The 11,765-nt window shown below is 44.8% G+C and overlaps 1 protein-coding gene across 1 annotated transcript in view; it reads right to left on the bottom strand.

The window, feature by feature from the left end:
• Positions 1–9,828: 9,828 nt before the first annotated feature.
• Positions 9,829–11,765, bottom strand: part of Adam2 (ADAM metallopeptidase domain 2) — a 38,981-nt gene continuing 37,044 nt past the window's right edge. Inside the window, exons 20-21 of the mRNA XM_032917915.1 lie at positions 10,376–10,437; positions 9,829–10,003 (exon numbers count right to left, since the gene is read on the bottom strand). Of these exons, the coding sequence (XP_032773806.1) occupies positions 10,404–10,437 (34 nt within the window). The 3' untranslated portion in view covers positions 9,829–10,003; positions 10,376–10,403. The remainder of the gene's footprint in view (positions 10,004–10,375; positions 10,438–11,765) is intronic.

Raw genomic sequence — 11,765 nt, 5'->3', positions numbered from 1 at the left:
ATCGTCTGTCTGTCTGTCTGTCTGTATTTATCTATCTATGGATCCACCTATCTATTTATCTATCTGTGCAATATGAAATGTACAATCTGTGAGTTAGTATTTGCAACTAAGAGAAAGAAAATGACTGCCAACCAAAGTGATATTCCTTGTGACCTGATTGTTACTCTATGTGTTATGACATTGTGGAAAGACACTAACATGTCTGTGTATCCTTCTGCCATGGTGTGTATTGACCACCTTATGAGAGACCAAGCTATGCAGGGTCTATACACTTTGACTAGGATGGCTTAGCTATGTGACTTCTTGCCTTCTATCTAAACTTAATTCCTTATGTCAGTACCCAGAAGATGGGTTTGGGAGGTCAGTGAACCTCTTTATTTGTTTTTTGTTTTGTCCCAGTGTGGTGATATTAAATAAATCTCGTTCCCTTGCCTTTTACTGTTACCCTGTCTCTTTAATCGGCTTCTTGAGGAAGTGGCAGAGTCCGACTTGCTCTATCTGCCAGAACCGGAGCTTTGACCTCAACAACCCTGGCATTGTCTGACTATTGCTTCCTTGTCCTCCGTCAGTCAGATCATCCTCTTTACTGTGTTGTAAGGCTCTGGGTTGCCTGGGTCTCAGGCTGAAGTAGGAAAGAGGTTCCTACAGTATTCTGTGTCATTCAGAGTTGATTTTCATCGGAATCTAGGACACCAGATGAAGACCACGTGCACACATGCACACTCACCGAGCCACCAACTTGTAACGAGCACACATGGAGCTTCCCAGAAATGCTTTCTGTGAATCCCAGGGACAAAGAATCACTTCTTTGAAATTCTAAGAGAATTTCAAAATAGCCCCATGGCAAGCTGATGGATTTTGCCCTCCTACTTTACTAGCAATGTCAGGGAAACAGTGCTCCTTCAGAAAAAGAGATTTGAATCCTAACCCAGTAACTCTAAAAACAAAACATTAGTTTTTACTTAATTAGAAGATAAGTTTGCTGCTCTTGAGGTTCAGGACACAGAATTCCATCCTTGGCATGAACCCTTTGAACTGATGGAAAACAGCTCAGATATGAAGGCTCTCTCGCCGTACTGGTCCTTTCTCTCTGCCTCTTACTGAGTTATGACAACCACAATTCCCTTCTGTCACTGAAACCCACTTATTCCAAAGCAAGCCATAGGAAAGGCCTTGCTTCTGCTTTCTCTCTGGGAAGCCTCCACTCCAGAGGTGCCAGCTCCATTCTGGAAGGACGGCGCAGAAGACTGAAGAAACGCATCCGGCTGGCTTCCCACCTCGCTCAGTTGGTTGCCTGAGGTATCCAGGCAGGGAGCAAACTGTGAGGAATAAAAACTCAGTGCAGATTGACTTCCTTGACTTGCGTCAGACTTCGGGAGTCTGACGCCAGCCAGTTTATTGTAGGCATATTTAAATACAATAGGATTTGGAAAAGGGTCTGCGGGCAACAATAATTCCTATAATTCCAATTCCATATGCACAGTAAAGCTTAAAGTGCAATTGCATAGCAACTTTTGCAATTTACATGTGGGTTCTATAGCTAAAAGACCTAGACTCAAATGTGGTCCCTGGCTGATAGCATAGAGGTCAGCAGGCCATAAAGCGCATGGCGACATCTCTCCTAAGTAAGAGTAAAACGTTAGGGAGGGAAGAGACTGGAATAATCATTATGGAGAATTTGGGCGAGGTCTGTCCCTTCAAACAGCAAAGGTCACCAGGTTGTTAGCAACCTCCAACTCTCAGCTTTCTGGATGGAATGCAGGTATTTGATTTTATCTCATCCATTGAGAAGACACCACGTTATGATTAACATTCCTGGTTCTTTTAGCACTTCTCTGTGAGTACAAGGCCCTCCTGCCCTCTACACGGTTCCTTCTGTTCAACCATATTTCTACTGCACTGCTATTCTATACCGAGTCTAAGCGTAACAGCTGGGGCCCCTGTGGTGGGTCTTTAAGGCTAGCATGATACCATGAATCAACATTCCCAGAAATAATACCTGTTTTTAAACATTCTACAAGGTTTTCTAACTGATGACAGAGTTGGAATGTCATAATGTGTCATATGTATTTGTACCCAGGATGTAGAGGCAGAAGAATCTCTATGACTTCTAAGCCAGCTCGGTTGGTGTGGTGAGTTCTAGGCCATCCAAGGTACATATCAGCACTGTCAAGACAGACAGATAGACAGACAGACAGACAGACAGACAAGAAATTCCAAACAAAACAACCCCAAGCAAAAACCAAAACAAAACTATAAGCATTTGGAATTTGGTATTTAAAGTAACTTGAATTTGTATTCCCAGGCTAGGGCCACCCATATTTAACTTCTGAATAGACCTCTTGCTTTCTTTCTTTGAGGTGGTAGTTGTGTTTTTATTGTATTGACAATTTATGCTTTTTTTTTTTTTTGGTTCTTTTTTTCAGAGCTGGGGATCGAACCCAGGGCCTTGCGCTTCCTAGGCAAGCGCTCTACCTCTGAGCTAAATCCCCAACCCCGTATTGACAATTTATAAAACAAACCTACCATACTTTGTCTCTTATTAGACTGCCTTTTGTTATAGACGCTCCAGCCATGCTCCCGATGGGAGAAGGATAATTACGTTCTTGAAAGGTAGGGGATTTTAAGGCAAGTATCTCAGCTGGTCCTGGGATAGAGAGGGGATCCTATAGAAGCTACATCGTGTTGGCATTCTACTGCTATAACAAATAGACCAGATAATCAACCTAAAAAGAACAAAGGTTCATTCCAGCTCACAGCTTTGGAGGTTGTAAGACTCAGTTGCTTCATAATCAATTGGTCCCTTTGCTTCAGGAGTTGGTGGTGATATGATGCAAGGGGCTAAGGGTAGGTTGCTGTTAAGAACCTGTCCCCTGTGACCAGAAGACCTTCCACTAGGGCCCACATCTCAATTTTCCACCACCTCCAAATGATACCAATGTAGAGACCAAGCCTTTAACATGCGGGGACATTTAAGAGGCAAACTATAGCCACATGGGTAAAGCTGTTCAGTGACAGTGATTGAGGTCTTGGGCACCTAGAGAGGTCACCTTGTTTAGGTCTGTACCTCATGCCTCTTGAGAGTTCGGGATTGGTGCCATGGGAGCAGGGAAGGAGTGGGGGCATTGATCATTGTTCCTGCTGGCTCTGCAGTTAGAGATTTTTATGAAAGCCATGTGGGCCTGTTAATTATGAGCCACTCATTTGTAGGATGCAGTTACAGTGGAGAATCAATGGACGCCTTCTGCAAGGTGATGAATGCCAGGCAGAAAATAGCAGCGAAAGGCTGTAGATCCACACTGATGGATGAGAGCCTGCCCAGCCTGTGAGTTGACCTCAGTCAGGATTCGTATTCTTATTTATGGAAAACTGAGTTCACTTCAGCAGCAGCACAGGGACACATGTCAGTGTCTGGGCCATGCAGAGGCCTCCACAGAGCTCTGATCTCACATGGTGTTTAGAAGAGTAAACAGTCGGTGAGACTCAGAGAGTGTACACTGGTAAATAGTTCTGCCTGCTTGCATGAAAGTCCATCCTGCCGCCAGGGAGAGGGTATAAAGGTGAGGGCCAGAGCGGGCGAAGATAAAAGGGCCTGTGCTCCTGGGCGTGTGCCAGCTGTGTTATCTGCCTCAAGTTAGCCAAGGGAAGGCTGCGTTTCACAATGGCACGTCTCCTGACACTCCTTCTGTGCTCCTGAGCCAGAGCTAAAGGATGCCCTTTAGAACCCAGCACAACATGGCTCAGGCTCCAGTACTGACTCTTGATCTTAGCTCTCCATGGTCCAGGTTGACTCATCATCTGCCTCAGGATGATATGTGAGGACTCGAAGGGCTTCTGCGTGCTTTTTACCGTGGTTCATTCTGTTTTGATTGTCATTAGTCATGCCAATCCCCAGTGATGGTCATCGTCGTTGTCATCACATTGCACTATAATTGTCTAGTTCTGGTCTGGAGCCCTCACTACCCTGTGAGCACCTCAAAGACTCATATTGTATCCCGTTTCTATTTTCATTCCTACTGCCAAATCAGGGCGAACAAAAGTACTCAGCAAGGCTGGATAGATGCAGAGGAGAAAGGGAGGAGGAGGAGGAGGAGGAGGAGGAGGAGGAGGAGGATGAGGAGGAGGAGGAGGAGGAGGAGGAGGAGGAGGAGGAGGAGGAGGAGGAGATCTGTAGTGAAGGCTGCAGCATGCCTCTGAATGACCACATGGATCAGGGACTTATTTTTCTGCCCACAGTGAGGGCACACACTCACCAGCCCAGCAGATTCCCTTCTGAAATGAGCTGAGAACTGAGCGTTGGCTCACAGCCTGTGGAATAGATCTGCTCGGCTGTATCCATGTACCCAAAAACATTCCAGGGGGTACATGGAAGGATTCCAAGCCTGTTGGGGCATCACTATGTTCTCTCTTTTTTTTTTTTTTCTTTTTTTCGGGGCTGGGGACCGAACCCAGGACCTTGTGCTTCCTAGGCAAGCACTCTACCACTGAGCCAAATCCCCAACCCCTCACTATGTTCTCTTAAGTGTTGGGGAACGAGAGTCCCTACGGTAGAACTTCAGATGGAGGCGGTGTGAAGGGAGCCCTCCATAGACTCATCAGAATGCAGCACATCCAGATCACCCCCCTGCTTCTTGCCCTCTCTTCAACCTGAAATCAGACTTCAAAAGGAAATGTCTTGTCACGTTTTGTTTCCTTATTATTGTGATAAAACACCAATGAGAGCAGCTGGATTAATGGAGAGAAGTTTATTTGGCTCACAATTCCAGGTTATAGCCCATCATTGTGAAGAATTAAAAAATTAATAATAAGCCGCCTAACTACCCAAAAAGAAGAAGTGGGGTCTGTGAGAGCTTGAACTTTTCACCCTCCCCTGCTGCACAATGGTTCCCGAAACATTCTTGCATGAAAAGTTTCCTGGAATAGCCACAATGACCCATAGCCTCCGGCCACAATGTCCCAACGCCCCTGTAAAATGTCACAACCCATAATCACAATGTCACAAAGCCCTGGGTGTGTTGCCTGGTGTTACACATGACTAACATATGATCTAACTGTATGGGCTGTTTATGGTTTTGGAATTCCCCTCCTCCCTCCCACTTGCTCCCCCTGGTTTGTGGTTTTTTCCTTTATAAGCTCTGTGAAAAGTCAGGTCGGGGTCGAACTCCTCTACTCCCTGTGTGGTGTATGGGTCTCGACCCCAGCATGCTGGCCTGAGCTCTCGTTTTATCTCACTTACAATAAAACTTCCTCGTGTGATTGCAGCAGGTCGGTCTCTGTGTCCTACTGGGTGCGCGCCTCTCCCGAGACTTGAGTGGGGGGCTCCCTTCGGGGTCCAACAATTGCACAGAAGTCAAGGCAGCAGTAACTTGAAGCAGCTAATTACCAAGAACAGAGACCCACGAACACTTGCATGCTTTCTAGAGCTCCGTTGGATTTCTCTACTGTATACAGTCCAGCACCCAAGCTTAGGGAATGGTGTTGCCCACAAGGAGTGTGCTCTCCTACCTCTGTGGCACTACCTTTCTGGAACTTCTCTGGCACAGCTGAGGTGATACCATCCAGTGGAGGTCTCAGTATTTGCGGGCCCTTATGACTCTGCTGTTCAGCCAATCAGAGGAAGAGACATGGAGAGTCAGGCTCAGAGTGGCTCTGAGAGTACCCAAGGTGCTCAGGTGCCGCCTACCCTTCCAGACTGCATTGCCTCTTGCTCCTCCAAGTAGCGCTGAGCTGACCAGACCATTTCCCAGGCAAAGCCTTTCAAACTGAGATGTGTCAAGTGCCCCTATCAAGGTCAGGTAGAGTATACATGGCAACTCTGGGTGTGAAAATACCAGATTTCAAGCTCACAATATTTGGTTCCCTTCTCCGCAATGTACCTGCACCACAGTTAAAACTATGAGAGTAAGACAGACACACAACACGATGAGTAGGGAGCACCGAGCAGCACGGCGTGTCTTAACTGTACTGTACAGTAGAAACAAATGACCTCAGCAGAAGGTCAACGCAGTAGATCTCGTTCATCTGTCTGGAAATGCTAATGAACCTTTAAAAAGAACAAGATAAAGCTGTACTCCTATAAAGAAGTTTGCTCAAGAGCCATCAAATGAGAAAGCCTTGTGAGCCAAATTGCATCATAGTTAAAGAGATGCACGTTCATCTAATTGGCATACATATTCAATTAAAAGCAAATTTGAGAAAATGCTGGAAAACACCCAAACTATTGCTAGCAGCTATCTGTGAAGAGCTCCTGGGCGGGTGGGAAGAGATTTAACCTTGTCCCTTTGGAAGGTCAGCTCCCTCCCTCCCTCCCTCCCTCCCTCCCTCCCTCCTTTTCCATGTGAGGATACAGAGTGGGAGGGTGGGCTCTACAAAATAACCTATAAGCCATGTCTTTAATGTCCACCTAACCACACAGCCTGAAGGAGCTGTTGTGCTCCAGAGATTAGAAAAGGTTTGCCATCGCTTTCCGGTGTTGGGATTCCCTTCAGTTAGGTAAAGCTTTCTGCTGTGACCTCTGCCTACAATCTTTCCCGAGTTGTTTCTCTATTTAGTTTCTGGCTAAATTTGGAAACAAAAGTGGACTTACAAGGCTTAGAATATGCCTTAAGTGCCATGTGACTTCACACACACACACACACACACACACACACATGCTGCAGACATCCACATCCACAGACACATGCACCCACGCACATGCACACACTTGAACATGCGCACCCATTCCTTCCCCAGAAATGAAAATACTCATAGTTGGGAGGCAGAAGAGGACAGGCTTCCAAAAGACTCGCAACTATCCCAGGCCAAGCAAGGACATTAAACATCCTAACGGTTGTCATGGAACCAGCTATGCTTTAAAAAAAAAAAGGCATTTTACTTGTTTTGCAGATACAAACCCCTCTGCTGCTTCCCTTCCCGACACTGTATGTGTAAAAAGTTTTTCTCTTCCCGACAAGAAAAACAGTCCCATTTTTGTGTTTATCGATGAAGTGACTTTGTAGTCTAAGACAGTAAATTCTCTGGTCAAGGGCTACAAGGGCAATTACTGAGCTGTGCTCGTCTGATCTTACTCTTGTCCCAGCAAACCACAGCAGGATCTGCAGATGGAATTCTCCATCTTTGGGTTTCAACACAACTCATCTTGTCGGGAGGGGAGAGTTCTGGGGACCTGGCTGGGAGGAGGGAGGCAGGAAGGAGGGGTTATTTAGTGACGTCAACTCAGCTGATAGTTGATTCTTATCAGTCAGACTATGCTAGGGCATCGAGCTTTTGCAGCTTAGGAAAGACAAGCCTCTATTGACCTCTTCAGTGATAGGATAGTGGGCAGACCAGCAGTAAGCCTTGTGGGTGAGCTTCCCCCAGTCCAGTTCAGGGCTGCGTGGACCATTCTCAGCTGGGGGCTGGACTCACTCCAGTCTCGTTTCTGCAGTCAGGCTACTCATTTGAGTGTCCAACACAGTCTCTGCCAAGAAGCATTGTGCTTGAGAACAAAGCCATCACCCAAGATCTTCTCCCAGATAAAGCTCAGCGGCTGCACCAGGACAATAGAAGCTCTGATTCTTTCACACTGATTGTAACTACCTCCAACAGGATCTTTGTCCTTCTCAGGGCTGTTATTAGCAAGCATCTCTTCTCTAAGGTCACTTTTCAAAGTGGGCTGGGAACTGGTCTTGCCAGCCTCCCTTTTCTCCTTGGCAGTACTTGGAATAAAGCCCACACTTCTCTTAGCATGTTTTGGCTGGATCGTGCAGGTTGGAGTCAATAAGCTTGGGTTGATACCCTGACTCAGTTGCATGCCTACCCTTGTAGCTCAGAGCCTATGCACTTGGGTGAAAACGATATTCCACAGTTTGAGTGCTTTTGCTATCAGTGTTTGCTGACCTCCTGAAAGCCACCAGGGTATGTGAGGCTTTTGGGGACGCTGTCCATATTGTGACTTCATGTTTCTTTTCCTTATGGTTATGATTGCTTTGAAAAATATGGTAGTCCTTTGCAGATATTAAAATTCTGCTTTGATCAGTTTTGCAAGGTGTTGTTTTAAGTAAAAGATTTCCATTTCACCTAAAAATTACAGCTTTCTTATTTGTTATGATGCACGAGTCTTATTCTACATAATGCTAATATCTGTCTTCAAAATCTTCCTCTATCTTCAGAAAAACAAGGTAATTATTTTTATCATTTTTTTAATAAGCCATTTTGGCTTTACTTTCAATATTGTAATTTCTTCTATTTTTTTTTTTGGTCCAATCTTTTCTGTTAATTTCTACAGTTTCCTACCAAAAAAAGAAAAAAAGTAAACTAGGGACCAGGAATGAGTTTCGGCAGGTGGAGACCAGAATCTGGATCCCAAGCCTCCACAAACAAGCCAGGTGGTATATATGATAGCTCACCTGTAGTCCCAGGACTCCAGCTCCTATGAGAGACCCTGCCTCAGCAAATAATGCAGAAAGCAGTCAAAGAAGATACCCACCTCTGTCAATCTCTGGCTTCCGTACACATGCGGACAGCATGTGCATGTGTTCCTGAATACACATGTCCACAAAGGTGCACATACATATATGGGTGCATAGTGCACATTTACAAGCACACAATATAGTAGTCTTTAAAACTTTTCTTCTAGTATCTTCAAATAGTTTAGATACTTTCTAAGCTTAAGACCTAATTGTATCACACATTTCCCAATAATATTTAAAAAGACATAGTTCAAAATATGTGTAAAGTCCCACTAAGTGTTTAATTCATACATTTATAAATGTATTGCCTGGATCAAATACTTAGGAGATTTAAGCATTTTACCATATATTTACCTTAAATCTCCCACCCCTCTCTTTCTCCCCCCACCTCCATGAGGGAATAGGATTTCACGTAGCCCAGGGTAGCCTCAAACTCACCAAAAATGGCCTAGAACTTCTAATCCTCCTGCTTCCACTTCCCTGGTGCTTGGACCATGGGAAAGTGTGGCTGTGCCCAGTAATTTCAGAGCTCGGACAAGGGCATGATAGACTAGCTCCTGTCAATTGACTGGTACCCCCAGAGTTTAGCTTAAAAACATAATCTAGAATATTCTACATGATAATCAAACCTTATTCCTTTGTAATACATACATATACACATATACATATACATTCCTGCATATATACCTAGACACATACATAATTTGTAGTATAGGTTTTCATGCTTTGTCAGAGTCCCATAGGTCAAGTAGACTACATTTGTTAATTACATGGTTTGAATCCCTTACTAAATGTAGTGATTTTCCTAATTATCTGGCTAAAATGTGCTTTGTGTATGGCAAAGGTAGATTAAAACCAACAAGGGCTGTGTGGCACAGTATTTGACTTGCACATAGGAAGTGCCTTGGGCTTCAATCCCAGGATTGTGAGAACAGCCAGGAAATGTTGAATTTTTGTCTTTCACCTCCACGCAGGCTTCCTAGGTTTGAGCCCATTCTCTTCTCTTGCACAGGTTCTCTCTCTCTCTCTCTCTCTCTCTCTCTCTCTCTCTCTCTCTCTCTCTGTGTGTGTGTGTGTGTTCTCATCCTTCACTCTGAGTCTGCGTGTTCTTGAATGTGTATCTTTTATAAACACCATGTAGTGTAACACCACGTGTTAGAGCGTCTTCTGAGTCCTAGACTCATTGTCCTCTGGCTGGTTATGAAATATTTGACTATAGCATGACAGAATATCCATTGTATTTGAGTCATGGTACCACATTTATTTTCTTACAGCCTCTCCTGTAATGTGCCTACTAGATAATACAATTTGTGCCTACCGACTACCAGAAGTAGGGTAAAATATCAAAGCATAATATAAAATTCATAATCATTCATTTCTTACAAGTAAATCATTTATGGAATTATATACACATATATGTATCACACATGTGTATGGAGAGATATGATTTCTGGCCAGATGGAAACCACAATATGCAGGCTTGACTTTCAGGCAAACAGATGATGCATAGGTTTTTCTTTTCCACTTTTTTTTCTGTCCACTGAAGAGAATTACTGTAAAAGAGCACACAAAGGAGAGGCGTCACTTGTAGAGTGAGCCAGGCTAAACCATGCTGGCTGCAACGAAGACCCTGGGAGAACCTCATGGGGAAGGGCAACTCAAGGCTCTTTACTTAGCGTTAACCAACATTTGAACTCAATAATTCTAAAAGGGTGTAACTGAAAGAATGATTTCTTTGAGACTGATGTAATTCAATGACAAATTGTGGTATCATTTGTAACACTCTCATGTTATCGATATGAGAATACTGCGACTTATTCAGTGGTCGTTTGTATTATACAGAACTCTATGACCATCATACGTTGTATTATGTCTCATACATTCCCCTCCCTCCCTCCCTTTCCCTTGGAATATTGGAGGCTCACCATGACACTGGAATCTTTGCTGTCCACACTAGTCTTTGGACTCACTTTCACTTTCAAATTGTCTAGATAGAGACAGAGGCAATTCCTTAGAGACAGTGGTGTAAGGCTGAGCGCATTCCCAGAGTCTTAGCATTTTTGGCTTAAACTGCCTTTAAGGTTTTGGGACCATTCACCTTCACCTTTACCCATTGCTTTAAGAGGAAGCTCGACTATCCATTGCTGTAAATTTCATAGATTCTCCTCCCACCCCAACCCCATCGTTGGCCAGCTTGGTTTCTATTGTCAACTTGAAATAACCCGGAGTCACCTAAGGAAAGGGAATCCCACTTGAAGAACTGCCTGTATCAGATTGGCCTATAGCCTGTGAGAGAGCAGCTGGATTGATGTGGGAGGGGCCAGCCCACTGTGAAAGGCAGCTCTGGGTCCCTGGGCCTGGGCTGAGTAAGAAAGTCAGCTAACTAGAGTGAGCCAGTCTCTATCCCAGAGCTGCAGCATCAAGTGTTTCCTTTCTGAGACAGAGTCTCACTGTGTAGCTCAGAGCTGGGCTGGGACTTGCTACCAGGCTGGCCTGAACTCATAATCTGACTGCCACAAATGTGCAGCCCCGTGCTGTGGCTATGTCTTTTAGTCTTACCTTTGGCTGCTTAGCTCCCCATTTTGTTTAAAAAAAAAAAAAGAGGTAAAACTGAATGTGATGGTTTGTGTATGCTCAGCCCAGGAAGTGGCACCATTAGAAAGCATGGCTCTGTTGGAGTGGGTGTGGCCTTGTTGGAGTGGGTGTGGCCTTGTTGGAGTGGGTGTGGCCTTGTTGGAGTGGGTGTGGCCTTGTTGGAGTGGGTGTGGCCTTGTTGGAGTGGGTGTGGCTCTGTTGGAGTGGGTGTGTCACTGTGAGTGTGGGCTTTAAGACCCTCATCCTAGCTGCCTGGGAGCCAGTGTTCTGTTATCAGCCTTCAGATGAAGACAGAACTCTCAGCTCTGCCTACACCATGCCTGCCTGGATGCTTCCAGGCTCCTGCCTTGATGATAATGGACTGAACCTCTGAACCTGTAAGCCAGCCCCAATTAAATGCTATCTTTAAAAGAGTTGCCTTGGTCATGGCTGTTTGTTCACAGCAGGAAAACCCTAACTGAAACACTGAATAAAAGGAAAAGTGAATTTCCTCAGCCTCAGTCATCTTTTTCAAAACAGCATATCAAAACTCTACAATGGGGAAACAGTAAAGAATAAGGAGTGCTTAATACATATTTAACAATTAAATTAATAATCAGAAGACAGCAACTTACATTGACTTTTACCCCTAAGGAAGACCAAGGAGTTTTACCCCTAAGGAGGACCAAGGTCCTCACACCTCCTCCCAACCCCCGCCGATTTTTTCTTAGCAGTACCAAA

The sequence above is a fragment of the Rattus rattus genome, chromosome 12 (genome assembly GCF_011064425.1).
Source record: "Rattus rattus isolate New Zealand chromosome 12, Rrattus_CSIRO_v1, whole genome shotgun sequence".
Lineage (NCBI taxonomy): Eukaryota > Metazoa > Chordata > Mammalia > Rodentia > Muridae > Rattus > Rattus rattus.
Note: the sequence above shows the minus strand (reverse complement) of the source record. Positions and strands in the feature narration are given on the sequence as shown.